Raw genomic sequence first — 22,901 nt, 5'->3', positions numbered from 1 at the left:
CTCGAGAGACGCTTTCCTGTAGTGTAATCCTTCGCCAAAGTACTCCATGCGTCCATCATAGGCACATCAATTATACTCATCATGGTTACTCTTTACTACTGGCTAGCTGCGTCTCTCGCTGTGTCGGCCTTGAATCTACGCTTAATCAACAGACATAGCCTCCAACTTATTCCGCCTCCAAGCAATGATCCGTTTTACGCCGTGCCAGAAAATATAAACACATTATCTCCCGGCGAAATAATAAGACACAGAGAACCGCCTTCGCGGATATCCGCTTACGGATGGACTCCAGCTCATGTGCATAAAGCCTATCAGATTCTATATCGGACAACAGATAGCCAACAGAATCCTACTGCGGCTGTTTTGACAGCTCTTATCCCTCCCGACGCCGAATATGATAAGTTGGTATCTTTGCAAATGGCTGAGGATTCTGCTACGATTGATTGCGGTCCATCTTATACGATGCTCGTTTCAGCGCAGAGCAATCCACTACTCACTTCCAATATCACGCAGCTTCAGTTGTTATTCGCAGAGGCGGCGCTCGCTCAGAAATGGATTGTCATCGTACCGGATCATGAGGGGCCAAAAGGATCATTTACGGCAACTAAAATTACTGGCCATGCAATTCTCGACGGCATCCGAGCTACGCTACAGTCGAATCACATCACGGGAATTGAATCGAACCCAAAGATAGGGCTATGGGGATACTCTGGAGGAGCTGCTGCCACTCAAATAGCAGTAGAGATGCAAGAGCTTTATGCACCTGAGCTGGAAATCGCCGGTGCCGCCATGGGGGGACTTTCAAGTATCGGAGATGCGAGTGATATCTTTAGCATCAACAAGGGACCCAGTGCAGCGCTCATACCATCGGCGATGCTTGGACTGGCGAGTCAGCATCCGGATCTACAGAAATCTATTGAACAGTCCCTGAAACCTCAGTTTCGAGAGGCCTTCTACAGCCCGTTGCACCAGTGTCTACAAGCAAGCACATCGGTGTTTTCAAACCAGGATATTCTGGCCATGTTTCATGATGATTCGATACCAAGATTGACAACAGAGCTCAATAAAGCATGGAACGAAGAAACTGATGACGACGATTCCAAGATTAAAGCTCCAATGTATGTCTATCAGAGCGTCATTGATCACCTCTCTCCCATTCAAGGTATAGACGCCTTGGTGCACGACTATTGCGATCGGGGTTTCGCGGTCCATTATGAAAGAGCCAACTCGTCGAACTTGAGTCACGTCAAATATGGAGTTGTTGGGGTGTCGAAAGCATTATCGTGGTTGCAGGATCGGCTTGACGGGATTGAGGCGTGTCGTGGCTGCGTAAATCACACAGACACTACTTCGACACTTGATCCGCGTGTTGCTGCCCTTTATCCTAAAAACATTTCCGATGCTTTATATGCATTAGTTAATGCTTAACGATGTGTAATTGACTATTAGTTTGCCTGCTCATGAGGGAGATTGTGTGACGAGGAGGAGCATAATGGGCTGTTGCGTTATGTTGCGTCATGTTGCGTTATTGTGGTCGGCGGATATGAAAGTGAGGTTGGCATCCTTTGTTCCATAATAGCACCTCCACGTTACCTCCACCGGCGGATGAAAGAGTGGAATAACTATATATTAAGTGGCACCTTTGATATAACTCAAGTCTAAGTCGCCGCCGTTATGCCACCGACCGCCCTGTCTTGGGAAAATTCACGGGCGGAGTTCCGCAGACGGCGTGAATCTGTTATGGTATCGTTTTGTCAGCACTTTATCGCCAGAAAGAAATCATGGCGGAATTCCGAGCATGCATTATGGATCAAAGAGGTAAATGCACACACCGATAGATGGAGGCCACGGTTGGGGACAAACGAATACCAATGTCAAGTTATGCTACGTCGCAGATGTGTCATACATGCAGGGCGATTATATGTATTTAAGTCTCGATGGACCTAAAGCAGCTCGATAGATAGATTCACCAAGAAAAAGAACAGCTCTAGTGTGACTCAGTAGTTGACTTGCCCAATCATTCTGTCAAATTCGTCCACCATATCTCCAGCCATGGCACAGAAAACTACTGAAATCGGTAACTTTGTTGACCGAATCTTTACCGACGCCTTCTTCCAGCCCGACGATGAGCTATCCTTAAAGACTGTCAAAGAGAGTTTTGCTTCCGACTTCGAGGCCAAGTAGGTTATGTCTCATGGCCTAAATTCCTTCCATCACTAATAATGATAGCATCAATGGCGTTACCATACCGGGCGAAGTTTACAAGGAAGCTATTGCCTCTTCCCGCGCCAAATCAATCTTCAAGCTCGTCAAGGTTGAAGAAGTTCTTGCCAGCCATGATGCAGACAAGTCAACTGGAGGATCCGTGTCTCACTATACAGAATTTTTGGATATCGACAAAGAAACTGGCGCTGTGAAGCAAGAATCCTCTCTGACGATTGTCACTTGCGCAGAGCAGGACGGAAAGGTGGTTTTCAAGTCGTTGACTGAAATACATCGTAAATAAGGCAATCCGCTATTGTATGTCGCCATGTGGCATTTTGTTACTTAGATGTACTTTTGAATGATTATAGGGCTTATCTTCTACATCAGGGGCCCTGCGTTGGCATAATTAACTCTGACAGTCCTTTTGCGACGTGTATTTGTCTTCAATTATTAAACGTGATAATAGAGAAAATTGACGAAAATTAAGTATAAATACTGCTAGATATAGAACAAGATTCACCAATACGGTCTCACTTGTGTCTCAGACCATTCCCAGTACTGGTTTCCAATCTCAGCTTCGGTAAAGTCTTTGCGGGGGGCTTCGATCTTGCCAAACGGCGAGACTAAAGGGATTACAATTAGTCTAGCTGATCTCAATAATCTTTGCTAAGCTCTGTTTCTCAACTTACCCCACCCTCCATTATTCGCCTCTGTAATACTTGGACTGAGGCCTGCGAATAGCTCCGTATATGCGCCGTTGATGGGTTCGGAGGCAATCATTTTCTATAAACATTAGTATTTTCTTACTAAAGAACCATGATTGTTTGGAGGACTGGTGGACTTACAAATGCAGCAAGCTGTAGCTTAGGCATATTGTCCTGCAGATTAGTGACAAAGTTTCCGGGGTTCAGAGCCTTGGTTTTGTTAAATTAGCAACGTCACATATTTAATGTGGATAAATAAATCCATCGCAACTTACAAGACTAATAATACCCGAACCCTTTGTTCTTCTGGCGAATTCGCATGAGTGGATCACATTTCCAGCCTTGCTTCGAGAGTACATCTGCCAGATACCCTCCTCTTTGTGGTAATCCATGTTGGAGAAGTCAATAGCCGGGTTTGGCGCTGCGTCAGCAGCACTCGACGACACCCAGATGACTCTGATAGAGTTTTTCGGAGCCACCTGAGCTGTCTTCTCCAGCACCGGACGGAGGAAATGCGTTAGAAGGAAATGCGCAAGGTTATTAACACCCAGCTGCAGCTCATAGCCCTGTTTCGTCTTCGAACCCTTAGGAGGAACCATGACACCGGCATTGTTCCATAATACATCAAGTCTGGATTCGCGAGCGAGGAAGTCTTGCGCTGTTTGCTTGATAGTCGAGAGATCATCAAGAGTTAGTCGTAAGAAAAAAAGTTCCCCTTTCGACGTAGGATGGTCTTGCTTGCATTCTGCAATGATCTCGTTCGTCTTTTCCTCTGATCGGGCTGCAATATAGATTCTCGCGTTGTGCTGGTACAAAATCTTGACAAGTTCCTTGCCGAGTCCACCAGAGCCTCCAGTGACGATAAAGACCTAGAAAAGAAGTCAGTTTGGTTTCAAAATGCCGGCCGATATGAGTCGCTCATAGATGCGTACCTTTCCTCCCTGATCATCGAGGTTGGCGTGTGTGAGAGTCGGCTTGTAAGGGCATATGGAGCTCCTTCGGAGGTTAAGACTGAGACTCATTTCGGCAAAGGCTCGCCTTACTTCAAGACGGTGAGTTATGATTTGAGTAAATTGGACTTGGTATTGGAATTATATGTTCGTAGTAATGCTAGAGGTGTAGGGATGAAATGTTCGTGGCTGGAGAAGGCTGCACATAAGCTGTTTATATATCTGAGGCGACGAAGTAATTATATTGAAGTCCGAGCCAATTGGCCCCAAGAAACAAGTCCGCAGTGCTCTGGAGACAATGGTGACGTTGATTCAAGCGGTGGTGAAGCATTGTAGACCATAGTGAACGATGCGGAGGCTGCGGCCGCATATGATCTGGCACCGAAGGATTAAGATATGCAGGCTAAAGATTGTAGTGCAAGTAAATCACACAAAGAAGGTTGTATTGATTCGTGTGTAGATGAGATAAAGGATTAAATCCGGCCAACACTTACAAGCTATCCCTGTATTTGGCTGTTTCTGCATAGTACAGCATTACATATTGTAATCTGTAGCTTGTGACGGAATCAATGAGTAGGATTTCAGCAAGGAAATCGGGCGACCCAAATTTTTACCGCCGCAACTAATGCAGACTAAAATGCGGACGCTGCGGCCGCATCCGCAACTGTATCCTCACCCCTGCGGACTCAAGTTTTGTTGTGGAATCAGTCCACAATTACAAAATAGAGGGTAAAGAAGAGATAGGGAGCTGTGCGGATGGGATTCGTGTGCAAAGGGACTTAAAGAATTCGTTTTCAAGGCGAGGTTGTACAATTGCGCTGAGGATGCCCAGGAGTGGATTAATATCTCCGCAAAGTTTGATGACTTGCAATGTGCAAACACCAGACTTGGTGCATATAGTATTATCAAACTGTCCACCAGATATTTATCATCTGTTTCATCATTTGAAAAGGAATATGGGAAGAAAATAAAGCGAATGGTGGAAAGAAAGAACAAACACTAAACAACGACACAATAGCCGTAGGACCATTCAGCACCAAACATTCTTTGCTGCAGCAGTGTTTGTCAAATTATCTTTCGGATCACTTAAAAGAAAACGGGATGCTTTTATCCAGACAAAGACATCTGTTCCTTAAACGCCGAGGTATTGTCGCTAACTGAAAGGGGCTCAGGAAAGCACTCGAACTCTTTTAAACACACTTGCGAAATTGCCAAATCATTCTCAGGAAAATCTTAGTGGCTCGACCTTCCGGCTCAGCAGGAGCATCATGCCCATTTCTGTATGCGGCTCCAATGGTTTGCTGTGGCTTACAGCTTGTTGATGCTCTGGAATGCTGTTTATAGTGAAATACACACAGCGCATTTTTTTCTTAAATATTGTGGGATCTCTCAATTGTTATGTGTGGACGTTGGATACAATTGGACAGCTGATATATGCTCATCGTTTGTTTACTCACCAACATCATGAAGTCTGTGATGCAGGCTCGAACATATGTTCACGGGGGGGGCATCACACCTGCTGCCATATTGTACTCATCGATGTAATTGAGAAATACTGGCTTCTTGAATGCAACGTAAAGTTTCTTGGAGTTGGAGGATCCGATTGGCCCATTTAGTCCGAGTCAGACTACTTCTTCCGCCAAGCGTAATCCGCAATGAGGCGGGTGGAACTAAACTTCCGCTCCGCATCACCAAAAGAGAAATACAAGCATTACCACTCTCATCTGTGCGGCCGCTTGGACTATTCAATAGTAAATAGAACGCCAGGGCAACTTCACCAGAGGCTGCGTTCAAAGAAGAAAGAGAGGAAAATGAGTGGGATTGTGGCGTGCCGCTCCTGTCGCCAGCGTAAACGGAGATGTGACAAAGGGCTGCCAGCATGTGGCCTTTGCCGCCGAATGGGTCGCGTTTGCGAATATCAGCTGGATAATGTCGATCCAGCCCCATCTGCTACTGCGGCAGAAATCGAGGCCCTACGGAATAGGCTGGACAGGATGGAGCGCCGGCTAGCTTCTGGGCCAACCACAACGAACACGACGACGCCATCATCAGACAACGGGTCATTATCGTCCTGGCCACTATCAACTTCTGCAGCGCCAAGCGTATCCGCTCATCAATTCGATCTCCAGAACGATCCGAGTGTACCTACTACAGCATTGTTTCTCGACCTGGACGTCTTCGTATGGGCACGATGTTCTCTCCCGCCCCCAAATATATCGGCAGTTCCAATCCCCACTGTACGGTGCGCCTCGGAAATCTGTGTTATAAAGCTTATTTTGCTTTCATTTCAAGTTTGAACTAGCTGATCAAGTTGACTAATGACCCAAATTTTTAAGGATATCCTCACCGTTTTAACACAGGGCGGTTCCGTCGTTGATGCCTCCAACAACTATTTCAGCACTGTACATCGATGGCTACCTTTTATTTCCAGGAGAAGGATGGACCTAGGCTTCTCTATACGTGAAGCAGGCCCTGAGTTAGCCATGCTTTTCTTCTCCATGAAGTTAATTACTACCAAAATTGAAGATGACGCCAGTACAGACACTGGCGCCCATTATTTGAGCGCCAAGGGATTCCTAGACACGCTGCAACTTAATAATGCTGTCTCGCTAATATGCTTGCAGAGTATGATCCTTGTCGCATTATACGAGTTCAGTCACGCAGTATACCCTGCTGCGTGGATGACACTGGGAGCATGTGCGAGGTATGCCGAGATCCTAGGATTATCGTGTTCCGAGGCCAAGACGTCGCCTCTGAACCCACCTGTGAGTCAATAAATGGCAGGCTCCCAGTTTCTATCCTTATTGAATAGCGGAATGTCTAATGAAACCATATGTCAAGATGTCATGGACAGAGGCGGAAGAGAGGAGAAGAGCTTGGTGGGTTATCTTCGTCCTCGACCGATTGTTGTCCGCTGGCGGCAGGAGGTCATTTCTATTACCGGATCCTCCATCAGAGGGAAGGCTGCCTGGTAATGATGAAGCCTGGGTATGGTAACTCAGCTTTGGGTCTTTCACTATATAAAAAAAGGAATCTCTCCAAGCTAAGGTTTTTTCTTTGCACAAACAGGAATCAGGCGACGTCAGAGAAGCCGTAGGCTTCCCCGTCTCGACAGATAAACATGTCCCGCAGTATAACTTTGCTCGTCTTTGCCAATCTGCCATATACATCGGGCGTTGCGTTGATTGTGCGAGAACCCAGCGATCAGGATCAAGATCAAGCACGTTTATCGACGAAGTCAGCTCGCTAATCGAAGAGCTCAACGACTTTGCAGGCCTATTGGACTCGGCCACCGAGGGTCCTGGCAAAGGACCTTTTACGAACCCTCTGGCACCATCTTTCCTCGCGCGTTCTTCACTTTTCATTCTCTTGGACGTATTAACTTGCCCAGAGAAAGTCTCGTCAGATGCAGGATACGCAGTATCCCCCAGAGCAAAATCAGACGATGAGCTTGCGTTGCAACATCGGGCAATGACTCTGGTACAAACAGTAAGCCAAGATATCTGCGAAATGAGTCATTCTATCCTGGCGAGAGGAGACACAGGCGCGTTATCAGTCGTGAGCCCGGATCCGCGGGTTACTGAAGAGTTTTGTCCCTTTATCCTTGACGCAATCTACGCTGCTGCGGTTACGTATCGTTGGCTACAGAGAGAGGGTGCAACATCAAACTTTTTATGTCAGCGGAATATAGACACCTTGGAAGCTGTTTTAGAGTTGATTGGGTCAAGATGGAGGCTTGGGAAAGCATACAGCGGCATGCTGTCTTTATATGATAGTATACCGTAGCAGGTATGTAAGTGGGAATAGAGTTGAATTTTAAAATATAGACTTATAAATAGCCTTAATACAGTATAATACAGAATTTATTTATCTGTAATCCCTTTCGGAAAGGACAAGAGCCGCCTTTACAAGCATATAGGTGCTTTCCTAAAATCCACAATGATGGCAGGCAGACGACTAATAGCTACCCATTACTTGACCTGTTTTCAACATCTTTTACTTCTCTGGATCATCCAAGCTCGAAACTTTCTGTGCTGACTTTGCACACATCTCAACAAATTCCTCATCCCCAATCTCCTCTAAGGCCGTAAACTTGAGTCGAAGAATATTTTCGATCATACGCCGCAGTCCCTCAAGTCCATCGTATGGTGTGATCTCCACTTTCTTTCCATCCCGCACGTTGAAGAGTATAATACGAGGTATCCGACCCAATTGAACAGCCAACAAGTATGCATATGTGCATGCTTGTACGATATGTTCGTTAGAAAGCTGCGAGACGAACTTAATCTCCCAAACAGACTCAATACTTTTAGTATCACCACCATCTACAGTGATGGGCATGCTAACAACGTCAGCTCGACCATATAGTATAGTTCGCTCATTGTCAACATCAAAGCTTTGTTGAACTGCAACCTCAAAGTGAATATTAGCTGCCGAGTCACCGAGTTCTCTTTGAAGCCGACCCCTGGCTAATTCAAGCTTCTTTGGTTCAATCCAGTTGAATGCGTGTTCTTTCATCTGAAGTTGACGCGGGCGGTAGCCTGAGAAATCAGCTTGATATTTACATGCCTGCCGGCAAAGCCAAGGGATTTGCGCCTCCGGATTGACTGGAATGTTTTGGTCAGTGTCGTCATTGTTGGAATTGAGTATTGCTACGGTCCCTGTAATAGCGTGCTGATATGCTGCCTCAACAACGAGGCCATTCACGTCGCCCACAGCCTCGTAAAATCCCCTTTTTGGATCAGAAGACACAACATTGGGAATTTTAATAAGATCTTGTTGAGGCGATATTTCTTGGATACTCAAGTCACGCCGAACGATCTCATCAAGACGTTCACCCCGGACGTGTCTGGCTATGTCACTGATGCGGACCTTCTTGGGCAAAACAAGTCCAAGCTGTATAGGGCGGCCAGGTTTGTCGGGCAATGAAATTTTGCCCTTATTGGGCGTCATGTTAATGACGTCGGCCGTTTTGTAAAGCGCATCAACAGATACAAACGGCATAACCTCCTTGCGATCGTCATGGACCAAGACAAGCTGTTTCACCGCACGCGTTAAAGCTACAAAAACTTGGTTGGGACAGGTGTTGTCCGGAAGATCGCGACCAATGTATTCGAAGAATGAAGAGTCGATACCCAAGAGAATGATCAGATCACGTTCTCTACCTTTGAACTGGTGGATGGTCGAAATACACATCTTCCCATCAATGACCCTTTCATCTAGAGGGCCATCATCATCAATCGGTTCAGCAATTGGTACGTGATGCTCTTCAGCCAGGATGTTGACAAGTTTTATCAATGCGCCATTTCCGCGTATAGCGGGCGCTATAATTGCGGTGTTCTCCGCGCCGTATTGATCGATCAAAGTTAGCAACTTCTTGGCCAACCCATAACTGCGATAAGGGTTGCATCTCAAGACAATGGGTTTAGGGCCAGTCTTCGAGCTGGTTATATACGAGTCTCCACCGAGAAAAGCCTGGTTGATGAACTGAACTGTCTCGTTCGATAGCCGGAAGCTTTCACTCAATGGAAGATTCACAAAGGGGGAGGGGTTGGTATGACCTAGCAAATCGGAAGCCAAAGTTAGATAACGTTGGTCGGCGCCGCGGTATTTGTAGATGGACTGCCGCTCATCCCCAAGAATGATGAGGCGGGCGGGCTGCCCTCCCCTCTTCAGAGTGTTTACTCGGATAAAGCAGAGTATCAACCAATAGAGTAACTCCGAGCAGTCCTGAAACTCGTCCAGCACGATGATATCAAACGGCTCAAAATGCCCTGGGGGAAGCATGTTACTATTCACAATCGCTTTTATCTGCTTCAATAAAGTTACATCGTTGGGCACGACAACCCCAGAAAGTAACCTCGCCATTGTGTGCATAGTAAAAGCTTTGGCGTTGGGGTATTTTTTGAACCGGCGATCGGTCTCAAGTTGAAGGAGCTTCGTGTAGACGAATGCACCTGTTCGTAAGTGTGGGTACGCGGCTACAATAGCTTCTGCTGTGGCCGTTTTGCCTGACCCAGGTCGTGCTGATACAACAACATTTTGCTCGGCACAGAGTTGCACAACCTTGAGTTGCTCAGGTGATGGGATAAATGGCTTCTTTACTTGTTGCCGAAAGAGGCCGCGGCTGGATGTGTAGAAGAGAGAGGAGTTATAGATGCCGGGGGCTTGGAGCTAAGTGTTGTCAATAACTGTGTTAGCACTGCCTCGTCTTGGGGATTTCTGTTACATACCGTCGGCTTAAATGGCAATGGACGCGCTCCTATGGCTAAGCTCCGAGTCAAAGATGATAGAATAGCCATCTTAACTCGAACTCGTTAAGCCCAATAGAAATGCAAATGGCTCACGGGGTTGTCTAGAAACTTCGTGCAATTTTTTTGACTCAGAACATCTGCCGGACTCTGACAGGCTAGATAGACTGAAAACAATACTTTCAATTTCCGAATTTATTTGGCAGTTAAATCATTGTTGGGACGCAAACGAAACGAAGTGAATGTGGTTTGTTCCATAGATGTATTGCATGATTAATTCACCGCATATATAACATTTAGCTGTTAGGGTGAATACCATTTATCACGTATATTATATCCAATAGTAATATTTAATTAAATTGATACTCAGCATCACAATTAATTATATTGAGACCCCAAACGACCATTGTTTTAGTGAATTGCAACCTCAAAGAGATGTTTCTCTCATCACCCTACATTCTAGTCTACAGAGCTTGTTGAGACAACTTGCTGCGATTTTTAGAATGGCAGCAAAATAAACGGCAATCTCCGTCTTTATTATAAAATCTAAAAATACAACTCAGAGTAGATATAGTAAATGCTCCTAGTCATTCAGCTATTTCGGTGAATCGTAAAATAAATATGAGTTATTATAGTGTTTCCCATAAAGAAAAAATGCAATTGTTAAATTGTGGAAAGGAACAGTGTGAATATGTTTTGGTGCTCTAGGATTATCTCAAACAAATCAATTCACAAGGAGAAACCCCACCCACATCCGCAGTACGCATACACAAAGCATCCGTGAATCAAACAATCATCACCTCTAATAGGTACTCTTCTTTAGCCTGTTAACAGCGTAGTCGAATAGTATTCACCGAGAAAATATCTCCGATTGATGCGGAGCGGAGTCCCCATCTCGCATCATGGACCGTCAGTGCGGAATGGGAGTGGGCGGCTGGGGTGAAAATCCGGGTTTATCACCTAGAGCAAGAGATATGATTAGATTTCCGACAGATAAAGTATATACGAGATTCTAGCGCCATTAATAATGCGTATACTTGTTCATCCGCTCATGTGCGGGTAAGATTCGAAAACGCGGAGTTCCGCACCCTAGAGTTGCGCTCGACAAATCTCTCTATAGTTTTACTTTGTGGTCTGTGGGGATACATGACATCAATATAGCTGCTTATTGATACATTTTATACTTTGTAGACATGTAACTTGCAAATTTATGGGGTTGTTAGATAACCATTTATCTCCTCTCCGCCTCTCCGCAGAAGACATCCAAGCCTTTAAAGCCTCTTCATATGTATATATGGCTTCATCAGTCTTCGTCTATGTCATTTAAATTCGCGTTCATCTTACACATTCAATTTCTTATACTGCACTCCCGCATCTGACACCAACGAAAGATATTATTACCTCTGGACTTACGCACCATGGTATCATCCGAGACAAAGACTATGCTGGCGGTATATGCGGCCAACGGTGATGCTGAAAATCCTCTAGCTGGTCTTAAAGTTGGCCAGGTGCCCTTACCTAAGGTTCCAGAGGGTTGGCTACGCGTCAAAGTCGAAGCTGCTACAGTCAACTGGCACGACGTTTTCACCCTGAAGGGCATTGGCCATCACTCTCTCACTTTCCCGATTGTTCTAGGCTGCGAGGGTGTTGGAACTCTTGAAGATGGATCACGAGTCATCCTTTACCCCGTCATGATCTCGCCCGGCTATATTGGCGACGAGACAAAGGATGAAAAGCGTAACGTCTTTTCGGAACTTGTAGATGGAACCCTGGCGGAATATGTGGCTGTCCCGCCGGCCAACATATTGCCTCTACCTAAGGAAATCGACTCAGTGTCGGGAGCTGTGCTTGGAATTGCTTGGCTTACCGCCTATCGGATGCTCTTCACCAAGTCTGGCCTGCGCCCTGGCCAGACTATGCTTGTGCAGGGCAGCTCAGGCGGTGTTACCACGGCTCTCATTCAGCTTGGTGTGGCTGCGGGCATGCGCGTATGGACCACAGGCCGTTCTGCTGAGAAGAGGAAGCTGGCAGAGTCTCTCGGCGCTGAGAGAACATTCGAGGCTGGAGAGAAGCTTCCCACACTAGTCGACGCTGTCTTCGATACCAGCGGCACTGCGACCTGGAAGCATACAGTTGCCTCTGTGAAGACAGGGGGTACAATTGTGGTTTGCGGTGGCCACAGCGGCTTTGAACTGCCTACAGATGCATTCCGCCTATTAGTTGATCAGCTTAGCATCCACGGAGTTTATGCAGGAACTCTGGATGAATTCAGAGATCTCATTTCGTTTGTGGCGGCGAAGAAAATAAAGCCTTGTGTCGGAAATGTTCTTCCGCTTTCTGAGGCTGTAGAAGCAGTCAAGTCAATTCACGAAGGCAGGACTCAGGGCAAGGTGGTTTTAACAGTTGGTGATGTCGCCGTATGATTGACCACCCAATACACAGAGATACGGCCTATCAAGAGGGTATGGCAGCCGAGTTAGCGGGCAGATATACTAGATGATTGAGCAGTGGAAATGTAAGGGACCAATAGATGGGTAGATTATACGGAGCAGCTACCTATATAACAAAAATTTACTTATCAACCTCTCGTCCTATAATCACATTTATCTCTTAACTCGGGTGACAAATTTTTAGTGGTATGTTTAACTACAAACACTAATTCGTATAGTGTTATTTCAGGGTTAGTTTTCTTCGAATCTCCAGACAATAGCTGTTTTTTGGAGGTTGTATTTACAATCAGGGTGAGAGGGTTCAAAACACCAAAGTCCAATGCGCGCAACGAGGGCCAAACATATAGGTAGTTCAAACACCACGCAACAACTGGCTCCAAGATAACAAATCCATTTAATTCAATTCAACCAGTAAAGAACTGTTGCATTATTCCGTCAAGCTATAAAAGCCAGCAACAGTGCTCGAAAATGGATTGCGCATTCCGACGTTAGTTTTCCATATCTCCTCGTCTTACATGTCAGATATTAGGCATTTCTTGGGCTCACCACCTTTAGCCCATCTGAGCCTCGAGAATCTTACTGAATCCATGCATGTCTTTGCCTCATTTTAGGCATCTCTTTAAGCTCTAGGCATCTTTTTGTGTTCTAGGTATCAGCATCTTATTTAAACCTACACCAACGCTGTCTAAAAGTCACTTCCCCAGACACCAAATTCGGACTAATTCACCATTAGGCCAAAATTCGCAGAGAATGCCTGTCACAACGAGACCTTCCCCTTCCAAGGTGGGGAAGAATCAAGACCGAGAGATTGTGTTCAATTCAGATGATAGGACAGCTTTCAATACTGTTACTTCCTCCTGTCATAGCCCTTATGCGAAGGACTCACGTCGACCCCCAGTCAGATCGAGTACTGGGAGAATTCGCAGTACCGGTTTTGGCGATTTCCCAATTATCGCTTCCTCCGTCGATCCTAAGAGTACAACCGAGAACATTGTATCCGTATACGGCAACAATGGATTTGTTGATGGGCTCATCCGCGCTTTCAATCAGGATCTCCACCTAGTTATCCGACCTGACGATGTCTGGCAGGCTATCCTTTCGCAGTTTAGCCTTTTTGTCAACGGGAACGCCGAACGCCTGCGACACATGTTCGTCGCTCACGAGGGAAAGCGGGAGCTGACTGTCGAACTCATGAGCCTCTCCCAACTCGCCTTTAGCAAGGTAGCTCAGGAATTTGCCTCTGTTATTCAGGAGAACGTTGTCGATGCAGAGCTGCGTGAGTGGATGATACCAGACTTTTCCACTACAACAAGCCATGACAAGGCTGTGGCAGCGTTCGGCATGATGGGCGCAATGCAACAATACTTCAGCTACAAAATCATGATTGGATGCGGATTACCTAGTGTAACACTGCTGGGAACCCGACACGACTGGGAGATGCTTGCAAGCCGGGTCAGCAAGTTAGACAAGTACGGCGAAGAGTGCAAACGCTGGGCCAGTCTTCTAAAGCCCATCATGAATTATATGCTAAGAACCTTTGACGAGCCGGACTCGCAGGAGGTTAAGGATTTCTGGCTCCGCGTCGCGTATGAGGCTGGCAGTGCAGGTTCTGCTGGGAGCACCCTCACGCTGTCGGGCTGGATCACAGCCTTTGCATATTTTAAGGAGGATGGGGCGGTCACAATGAATTTGAAAGAAGAGGACTTTTGGGATTGTCAAGAAGTGGACCGCAGACGACTAATACTAGACGGAGTGTCGTATCCGTTGATAAGGCCAGGAGACATTCCGAGAGGTCTCGTTGTGCTCCCTGTGACAATAGTTGACTCGAATATGCACAAGTTCGCCACGGTGGTATCTGGTACTATTGGTATGTCCATCTCGGAGAATGGGACAACATCCCAACCAGTTTCGGCATGGTGGATTGTGCAAGAATTCGAAGAGCCGATTTAATTTTGCCAACCAAAGCGCTGGTTAGTCCTTAACGGGCTCAACCACCGAAGGAAGCTAACGTCTATTTGAGTTCGATTCATATCTTGGATAATAACAAGAAGACGGAAAGTAAAGATTTTCGTGACGGATACCTTTACGGCTGAAGCCGTTGACAGTTAGGATATATTTATCGGGCAATACATGACCAATTGGGCAGCTATTACGTAGACAAAAATAAGCTAGTTGAATTGATTGTCTTAGTAATGTGCAAGTTTCCTTATTGTAAGTAGTAGCAGGGTTTGATGACAAGTTGATGCAATTTAGCATATTTAATCTTCTCCCTGCGCATCCCTTTCCCCCAGCTCACCGGAGCTCGACTCTCTTTCTAATTATGCGCCCCGACGACTGTCGCTTATTTCGAGCATATACAAGTACTACCATTTACCACTAAGAGATTTAAAAGCAATGAGAATAATTAATTCAGATAGAAGGCAGCATGGAGTTGCATCAAATGTGTTCGTCCAGTAGCTTTGTTGTGGGCGGTTACCCTAGAAATGAATACGATGTCTCTGTCTTGCTCGTCACAACCAGGTGCTACGGCTATTCCATAGCTCGGATGAAAATCCACTTCGCAATTTACTCGGGTAGTGACACTTTTGGTGCTTCTGATCATGTTTTACTTGAGGTTTCCTGGCTAAGTCATCAAAGTATATTAGCAAAGCATTAACAAAGTGAAGGGTGGGCTTGTGCTCCGATTGGCGCGTCTAGCGTTTGCCAAGAGCTGTGTTGATCTATGCATAAACTGCGAATCTCATATCAAATAGGGAAATGAAAGCCCGAATACCCACGTAGCTACCGTTGTTACTGAAGATGACGACGCAGGCCCGTTCCGAAGCCCGTTGTGGAAAGCCCGGTGGCTTGGCCGATGATCCAGCCAAAACCATGCTTCATTTAGGTCGCGGGCTCATGTATGCGGTGTTCCCACAACGGCCTATAACATGGTCTGGACCTAAGAGTATAAGGGCGACTCGGAGCCTTGTAGAACTTAATACTCGTCCGTTGAGCCCGGATATTAGGGCGGCAGCTGTTATCCTAGTAGTCATCGCGCCCCGTGCTATGTGGAGTATGCATGGGAACATGGGGATTTGCTTGTTTTTGGGACCCCCTGTTATGGGTCGTGTTCCAGTCTGTTCCATGGACTGGTTCGAACACGACGCAGGCGCCTCTCTGGCTCGCTTAGCGCTGCGTCCCATACTTGCGACAGCAACCCTGGTAGTTGTGGAATCCCTATCAACTACTCCGTACTAGGTCATGAAGAAATGCTCAACTTGGGCACGTGGCACTGCTGGGGTTATCGTGAGGGCAGGCATGCTTGATATAGACTGAGCTTCGACCTTGGAGATATTCAGAAGCTAATAGTACGTAAGTTTAAATGGGTTAAGCCCAGAGCAATGCACTTTGCATGGAAACACGTAACCGGTAGAAAATCCAGAACGATTGTTGAGTCTAATATACAACTCCTACGGAGTACGGACCCACAAATCCGTCTTCCTTTCCTTGCGAGCGGTATCAAGTCGGAGCTGCGGTCTCCCGGCGCTGTCACAAATGAGTTGATATCTAATCAGATTAAAGTTGGTCAACGATTTTCCTTTGCTAAACTTAATAAACAGCGTCAACCGAGGCTATAGGTGCTGCGGCCATTATTGTCGCGCCTCTGTATGAAACGTCTGCGAATCCCTACCTTCGCCCCACCAGAAACGGTAACCGTTTCAGCTCTCCCGTCAGACCTGCGACAGGAACATGAGAAGCAAGGAGAATACTCTACTGTATATCAGACATTTGCTTACATAGTGCCCCCTGTATTTTATCTATTCGTCTTGGCCGGATTTCCAGATGGAGCGTTTAACCTTCCTTCCGTGTTTATGAAACGAGCGATACAGCGGCTACGGAAACGTCGCTTATAGGAGTATTGGGGTAGATATTCGGAAGCTCGAGGAAGCCGGGGCCGAGATATTTGGTATATATTGTCCAATTAGTCGATCGATAGAACAGTCTCTGCACCGTTGTCAACTCTTGTCTTCTTTTGTTTCGTTTCATTCTTCTTCTTATCCAGCAGGCTGGTCCGTTCTTTTAGAGTTTGAAACTCTTTTATTATTGTATTCTTTATTCGTTCTTATCTGAAAGTCTCTTTTGTTTTGAAAATTCCAATCACCCTCCTTACTCAATCACCATGAAGTTTCAAAGCACCTCTATCGCCACAGCTCTGCTGTTTGGTCAGACTTTCGCTTTTCCTCTACCTCCTACCAACTTGGTTCGCCGGGAGGTTCCCCAGGAGCATTCTCACGATCTTTTCCTCACCATTACGAATGAAGCTCTGAAAAAGAACAACCCCAAGGGCATCACAGATGCCGTCTTTGGCCTGCTTGGTAATGCAGCCGCTGCAGGTGGTGCTGGAAGTGTAACAAACTTGGACTGCCTCAAACAGGAGACAGCTGATCAGGCTTTCACCAACGGCAAGGCTGCTAAAGATCTTCGACTCATGGCTGGAGCATTGGTGTATCAGGCCTTGGAGAGAAATACCGGCAAAGTCGGACTTGCAAGTGTTACTTGCACTGAACAAGCTGTGAACCCAGAAATCCAGGCCGTAAAGCCTCACCAAGACCCGGCGTCTGCCAATGCTGCTTCCATCAACAAAGGAATTACTCTTGAGTTGGCGAAGCAGCTCAAGAGCATTGGAGCAGATCCCAATCTCGCCCTCCTCAGCGGCACCTTTGCCCCGGGTGATGTATGTTCATATTCTCTCGGTTACATATGTCGAATTACTGATGACTAACAAATTCATAGCTCAATGATGCCACAGCCAAGGGCAATACTTGCGACGATCCCGACCCCCAGCTTGGATGTATCTTCACGACGGGCAAGCTTGTTCTTGACGCTAGCCAGGACGAAGTCGCCTCGGCTGCTGCCGCTGTGTCTCAGACGTTTACCGGTACTGGCGGTATTCAGGCCACGGACTTGGTCGACTTGAGCAAGTTCTCCACGGCAAATGTTCAAGGAGGCGCCACTGCTCCAACTCCTAGCAGCAATGTTGCGGTGACATCTCAGCCAGCTGCCCAAGCAACTTCCACACCAGCTGCTGCCCCTTCTCAGACTCAAGCCTCTAGCGGTAGTGAGCCTTCTGCTGCTAGCGGAAACAATGTCCAGACCTTCACCGGCACACTCGGCGGCCCTCCTCCCCCTGTCATTTCGGGCACTGGAAACCGACCATTTTCCGTTAATGGAAATACCTTTGTCAACGCCGGAGCCGCTCTTGGACGATCCTGCGATATCCAGCACAACGCCTGTGCCGATGCTGCCAACTCTGGTAAGCTCTCCGGAGGAGTAGGTCAGTGTGATGACCAGAACAACCAGTGTAAAGCGGCCGCTACATCTGGAGCTTCCAACAGCAATGCCGGAAACAACAACAGCAACGCTAGCAACAGTGGAGCAAACAATGCTAGCAGTGGTAGCAACGCCGGTAACGGTAACGCTGGCAATGCAAGTGCAGGAAGCAATGCTACGGGTAATTTCGGCTCATGCTCCAACCCCAGCATCAAGTTCGCCAACGGGCTTGATGGCCGCACAGAGCCTGCCTTTGCGCCGGTCAATGAAGCAGATTTCAACCATGGCTCGGCTTTGAACATCAAGGTCATTGCCGACTTCATCTGCGATCGACTAAACTCTAGCTGCAAGGCCGGTGCTGCAGTGGTTTCTACGTGCCAAAGTGCTTCTGCTGCTGCGTCTCAACTGACGGGCCAGGCTGCAGCAGATGCCTTCAACAAGGCTCTGGGAGTTTCTGCCAATTAAGGGAGCTTTGTTGGGGGTCAATGTATGATACGAGAAGAATATTGGTGAGTGGGTATGGGTTTATGTTAGTAGCTCAGGTGAAGCTATTTTGGGCTATAAATTAGTACACTGGGTACACAGATGAGCGCGAAAATAAAACTAAGAGAGACTTTTTTGTTAAAAAAAAAAAAGGCCCAGACCAAATTGTTCGTGTGAAATTGTGTCCGTTAATAACAAGCGACAAATTTTTGTGGCTTATCAAGTCCCCTCTGTGTAGTAAGACAGGGAGAACTTGGCTGATATCTTCCAAGGCCTAGCTACATATTATTAAGTATATAATTTACAGTGATACCTCACTGTTACTATTCATGCTTCGTGAACTACCCACATGCACTCCCTTCGAAGCCTCTTCCTCATGCATTTTAACCAATCTTGACTCATCCTCATCGCTATATCGTACCTCATACATCGTGTTGAGTTCAATCCCGCGATGCTCCGGGCGGTTCTGGGATTTCACAGCCGAAACCGACGTCTGTGCTCGACTATTACCCATGTGATCTGATTTATTGACGTAGTTGTCCGGATAGTTCTGATAGCCACTGTTCTTATGTGAAGAGCCACCCAGCTGGGGAAACAGGCGGATCAAAAAGAGACGGAGGGATGGCAGACATGTGCAAACAATGCCGGTATTAATCTCAATAGTGGACCAGATAGAGACGTCAACCTGGTCAAAGGTGGGATTCGAGGAACTGCCCAGGTTCACAAGGAACTGGAGTCGGACGATGCTGACAACCGTAACACTTGGGCTATGTTAGTCAAGAGCTTGTTGCCACAGCATGGGTACACTTACAATGTACCAACGAGGAGCATCACAGCGACGCCAACCTTCTTCTTCCAGTGGAGGTTGAGATTGCGGATCTGCCACATTGGGATTGCGATCATCCATATATCCAATGCAATACTAATCGCGGCGTTTGCCCATCCGATAGCGTTACTGTTGAGACTGTATCTCTGTTAGCCTTTACCTTGGTCTATATGCTCGGAGGGAGGCCTAAATGCAGGTGAGAAAGTGGTGGATGAACTTGTACATACCATTTGCCTTTGTGCTGACCGTCCCAGCCTGTCCAGAAAAAGCTAATCGGGTGACACTGGAAAACCGCGAGAAGCATAAACGCAACTCCGAATACACCGTTAATGAGAACGGTACCCCATAGTAGTTTTCGGGCTTTGCCTGGGAAGATGTTGAGATAGAAAAACAACAATGTCATCTTCAGAAGCATGACCTGGGCAAAGTATAAAATCTCGAGGACGTAAAAGTATACTCCGAAACGAGTGATCATATCGAACGGCAGCGTCCAGATATCTTTGCCTTCTCCATTTCCTCCCGTGCCCCGGACGTTCATTACTGAAGAAGGGATACCACAAAAGAGCGTTACGATGATGGCATAGTCGTCCAGAGCGAAGGCCATCCTCATGAAAAGCTTGGAGCCGATACGTAGGAGGACAACCACGCCGGAGACGACACCGAGCACGATGGTAACATTGGCGAAGTCGGGAGTCCTGTTACGGACAGGGACGCCGCAGAGTGTATCTGTCGCATTTCTGGTAGCTAACAAGAAGAGTTAGACAAGGCATCACCGTTGGGGTGTTTTGGAGGATGAGCTGTTGGTAGAGAACTTACTTAAGGCCTCTCGAACCGTGCAGGTGCCTGCAATGCAGATTGCCGAGGTTTCTTGAATAGTCGAGCTTTCGCAGGTACACTTCACATCAGTTGGACTGCAAGTGGAATTTGCAACGGCAGATGCAAGGCATTTTTGCTGATCATCTTTAGTTCGAGCTCGGATCACGTCTGAAGGAGGAAAGAAAAAAAAATGGATAGCATACCGCACAGGCCGGCAACACCGAAAGGGGGTTATCAGCGGGGGAACTGTCTGCGAGTACCAAGGCAAACGTTCCCAGGAACGCCAGCAAGAGATGAAATAGCAACTTCATTGTCTTTACTGGTCTCCGAGGTCGATTTCCAGGATCAAAGGAATCGTTTTCGGGACGGGAAGGTGGGAGATATCAATCATCACATAAGGGCAAGCATTTGAGGGTTGACCAGCACTCGCCTTGTACCTGCTTTAACTGGGCATTTTCTACAAGTAGATTATGGGCACGCCCCTTTATTTCAAGATGGGGGACAGCATACTAGTTTGTTATTGCGGGCATTCCAAAGGTACTACACTGTAGAAAAGGGTAAAGAACCCAGTATAATTAATACGAAGCTGTGGCGTTGATGAGTTAAGGGACGGGCCTAATTCGCACTTTGAGTAACCGCGCTGCACTAGCATCCATCTCCTACGGCCCTTAGGTTCTAGAATATGGCTGACTTGGAAAAATACAGTGCTGTATTTTGTGAGCTAGAGGTGTCGCTGACTCGTGAATATGACGGCTCTTTAAGCCGAACAGTCTTGCTGACGTTGCATTGCATTAGCCCTGTCTGCTGAATCGGTTTCTGTTTGGGGGATGCGACGGGCAACGGCCGAAGGCTGGTTCATCGGGGAAAAACCTGGTGGGAAGAATCCCCACCTTATGCAGGGGCCCCTGACAGGAAGACTGCAAAGAAAAAAAAAATTCAGGAAAAAAACCAGGGAACTGGGATGCACTAAAGCACGTCTCTAAGCCTATGTTGGCGTCCGCTTAAGATGGGCTGTAGACCTAGAGGCTTCGGTTGCCTCTGCGCTGAGCTAAAGAGAAACTAAACCCGTGGTAAGACGCAGGAAGATTCCCCGTGAAACCATGGGTGGAGACTCGCAATCTTCAGCGGGGGAACAGAATACCGTTGACTGCATGAGCTGAACCCCTTGAAGAAGCTGGGATGTTTAGTTCAGCTTCGGATAGCTACGCGAACATACTGTAAAAGGGAGTTGCCGTATGCAGTTACCTGGAACAAATTTGAAGCACCAAAGGCGCGGTTCAGCAGGTACATGTGATGCCAGCTAAGTACAAATATGGTGACAAAGTCCGGGGTTGAGCTATCGATTGGCTGCATGCTTAGAACAAGTTCCTCGCGGTAGTTGCAGAGCAGGGCGTTAGACTACGAGTCCAGAGAGCACACGAAATATTAGTTTCGGGTAATAACCGGACAGAACGGCGCACATTCTTACCCAGTTCTCCGTACTCGTACTATAAACAGAAATGGAATGTACTTGTACGAGTAGTGTTGTAGAACGTTGAGCTGCGCTGTGTGGAGGTCCCACATCTTGGCAGCCCTCTTCATTACCAACCTCTCTAATCTCTAATGCATACTCCGCAAAACCAACTACCGTAATAACTACTAAGGTAATTCTCTGAGAAAGCCGAATTCATAGGCCGGCAATTCGTCTCACTTCCGTAATAGGGTATATTATAAATATCCGATAATGCCTTGGGTACGCAGTAGGCAACATAACTACTCGTAATTGCCCCGACCGGCCAACGGTGGGGGTGCTGCAGTTTCGAAGGGATTGGATCCAGTAAACCATTACTCGTATGTGGTTCCATGTAGGAGGCTCTTTGTAAATAAAATCCCCCCATCGAAGCAATCGTTGGCGATTTTGCAAATACTATGTATCTGTGCCTCGAGGACCGATTGTATTCTTCTTCTTCTCTTCTCTTCCCTGCCCCTCTCTGGTTTCTTCTGAGCGCTGGATTAAGGCGAGCTCCTGCGTCGTATTATAGTAGCGACTAGTCTGGACCGTTAAAGATCCAGGCACCTTAGATTACCTGGTATGTAATTTCGGTCAAGAGCGTCACTCATCTCTCCTTGTCAATGCCCAGTCAGCCTGAGAGATACAAGCGAGACAATTGATGGTTTGTGTCCAAACTTTCTATCTTCCTACAATGCCCTTCTGTAGATCCTTGGACTCGAGCAGAAGGGGCTGGAATCCATCATGGACTCTATGATCGGAGCTGTCTCCGCTGGCTTCCGAAGCTTCCTTCTCCCGTCAGCTAGGCTCCTTATCAAGCGTCAACAAGACGCCACCAGAAAAAAAATTTCAGACTAACCGGGCCGCTGTGGCTGTAACGGCCAAGAGCGCTCCCGTAAACCGGATTTTCAGGCCCGGCCGCTCTGACGGATCATCAGACTGAAAAGCTCTTACTGCTACCAATGCTACTGTACTGCTAAACTCCCTACTAACCCCGGATCTTCATACACATAGAAAGGGGTCCGCAAAAGATTGACGCTATGGCAACACGGTCCATGATCTTCCCTCGTATGGATTTTTCCCTATCATACTGCGTGATAAATCCCTCTCCGATCGTCGGTCAAGTCGTCGGTCAAGTCCATCCTACGCGTGAAGAGAAAAAAGAAAATACTTGTCGGCTCTAGATCCGTTGACAATCGATGTGGACCTAGTTCGTACTTCCGCTCCACGACCAGTCGTCCTGAGCCAGCCTATTGGTAGCAATGCCTTACGCTCCTTGCTCTCTCATAGGTTGATCGCGCGGTCTTTATGCCCACCTTATTACATAGTAGTTCCCAACGGTGACTGCTCTTAGTTCATCATAAGCATCTGCTGCCGGCTAGATAGCCGTATCCTGGGTGATGGGATTGTCTAAGTG

The 22,901-nt window shown here is 47.0% G+C and overlaps 9 protein-coding genes across 9 annotated transcripts; 6 read left to right on the top strand and 3 right to left on the bottom strand.

The window, feature by feature from the left end:
• Positions 1 to 81: 81 nt before the first annotated feature.
• TRIVIDRAFT_194415 (uncharacterized protein) lies at positions 82 to 1,428 on the top strand (the record flags this gene model as incomplete). The annotated part of the gene is made up of 2 exons (XM_014096631.1): positions 82 to 122; positions 183 to 1,428. The coding sequence occupies 2 exons, from the start codon at positions 82 to 84 to the stop codon at positions 1,426 to 1,428; spliced, it is 1,287 nt and encodes a 428-aa protein (XP_013952106.1).
• A 624-nt stretch (positions 1,429 to 2,052) lies between these two features.
• TRIVIDRAFT_67130 (uncharacterized protein) lies at positions 2,053 to 2,611 on the top strand (the record flags this gene model as incomplete). Its single annotated transcript, XM_014096630.1, has 3 exons — positions 2,053 to 2,180; positions 2,230 to 2,498; positions 2,574 to 2,611. The coding sequence occupies 3 exons, from the start codon at positions 2,053 to 2,055 to the stop codon at positions 2,609 to 2,611; spliced, it is 435 nt and encodes a 144-aa protein (XP_013952105.1).
• A 110-nt stretch (positions 2,612 to 2,721) lies between these two features.
• On the bottom strand, positions 2,722 to 3,931 carry TRIVIDRAFT_67129 (uncharacterized protein; the record flags this gene model as incomplete). Its single annotated transcript, XM_014096629.1, has 5 exons — positions 2,722 to 2,828; positions 2,895 to 2,988; positions 3,051 to 3,119; positions 3,185 to 3,778; positions 3,842 to 3,931. 5 exons carry the CDS (start codon positions 3,929 to 3,931, stop codon positions 2,722 to 2,724), a joined length of 954 nt encoding a protein of 317 aa, XP_013952104.1.
• Positions 3,932 to 5,685: 1,754 nt separating this feature from the next.
• On the top strand, positions 5,686 to 7,630 carry TRIVIDRAFT_134212 (uncharacterized protein; the record flags this gene model as incomplete). The annotated part of the gene is made up of 4 exons (XM_014096628.1): positions 5,686 to 6,096; positions 6,196 to 6,624; positions 6,701 to 6,847; positions 6,929 to 7,630. Coding segments are annotated over 4 exons (1,689 nt in total), but the record flags the coding sequence as incomplete, so codon positions are not given.
• Positions 7,631 to 7,855: 225 nt separating this feature from the next.
• Positions 7,856 to 10,161, bottom strand: TRIVIDRAFT_194412 (uncharacterized protein; the record flags this gene model as incomplete). Its single annotated transcript, XM_014096627.1, has 2 exons — positions 7,856 to 9,986; positions 10,052 to 10,161. The coding sequence occupies 2 exons, from the start codon at positions 10,159 to 10,161 to the stop codon at positions 7,856 to 7,858; spliced, it is 2,241 nt and encodes a 746-aa protein (XP_013952102.1).
• A 1,391-nt stretch (positions 10,162 to 11,552) lies between these two features.
• Positions 11,553 to 12,533, top strand: TRIVIDRAFT_44524 (uncharacterized protein; the record flags this gene model as incomplete). The annotated part of the gene is made up of 1 exon (XM_014096626.1): positions 11,553 to 12,533. One exon carries the CDS (start codon positions 11,553 to 11,555, stop codon positions 12,531 to 12,533), a length of 981 nt encoding a protein of 326 aa, XP_013952101.1.
• A 777-nt stretch (positions 12,534 to 13,310) lies between these two features.
• TRIVIDRAFT_194411 (uncharacterized protein) lies at positions 13,311 to 14,510 on the top strand (the record flags this gene model as incomplete). The annotated part of the gene is made up of 2 exons (XM_014096625.1): positions 13,311 to 13,372; positions 13,463 to 14,510. 2 exons carry the CDS (start codon positions 13,311 to 13,313, stop codon positions 14,508 to 14,510), a joined length of 1,110 nt encoding a protein of 369 aa, XP_013952100.1.
• A 2,209-nt stretch (positions 14,511 to 16,719) lies between these two features.
• Positions 16,720 to 18,323, top strand: TRIVIDRAFT_135160 (uncharacterized protein; the record flags this gene model as incomplete). The annotated part of the gene is made up of 4 exons (XM_014096624.1): positions 16,720 to 17,274; positions 17,334 to 17,487; positions 17,545 to 17,970; positions 18,037 to 18,323. Coding segments are annotated over 4 exons (1,422 nt in total), but the record flags the coding sequence as incomplete, so codon positions are not given.
• A 331-nt stretch (positions 18,324 to 18,654) lies between these two features.
• TRIVIDRAFT_44825 (putative PTH11-type G-protein coupled receptor protein) lies at positions 18,655 to 20,306 on the bottom strand (the record flags this gene model as incomplete). Its single annotated transcript, XM_014096623.1, has 5 exons — positions 18,655 to 19,114; positions 19,165 to 19,317; positions 19,407 to 19,923; positions 19,996 to 20,131; positions 20,199 to 20,306. The coding sequence occupies 5 exons, from the start codon at positions 20,304 to 20,306 to the stop codon at positions 18,655 to 18,657; spliced, it is 1,374 nt and encodes a 457-aa protein (XP_013952098.1).
• Between the last annotated feature and the right edge of the window lie 2,595 nt (positions 20,307 to 22,901).

This window comes from Trichoderma virens (assembly GCF_000170995.1).
Source record: "Trichoderma virens Gv29-8 chromosome Unknown TRIVIscaffold_87, whole genome shotgun sequence".
Classification (NCBI taxonomy): Eukaryota; Fungi; Ascomycota; class Sordariomycetes; order Hypocreales; family Hypocreaceae; genus Trichoderma; species Trichoderma virens.
This window is presented reverse-complemented; position numbering and strand designations above follow the sequence as displayed.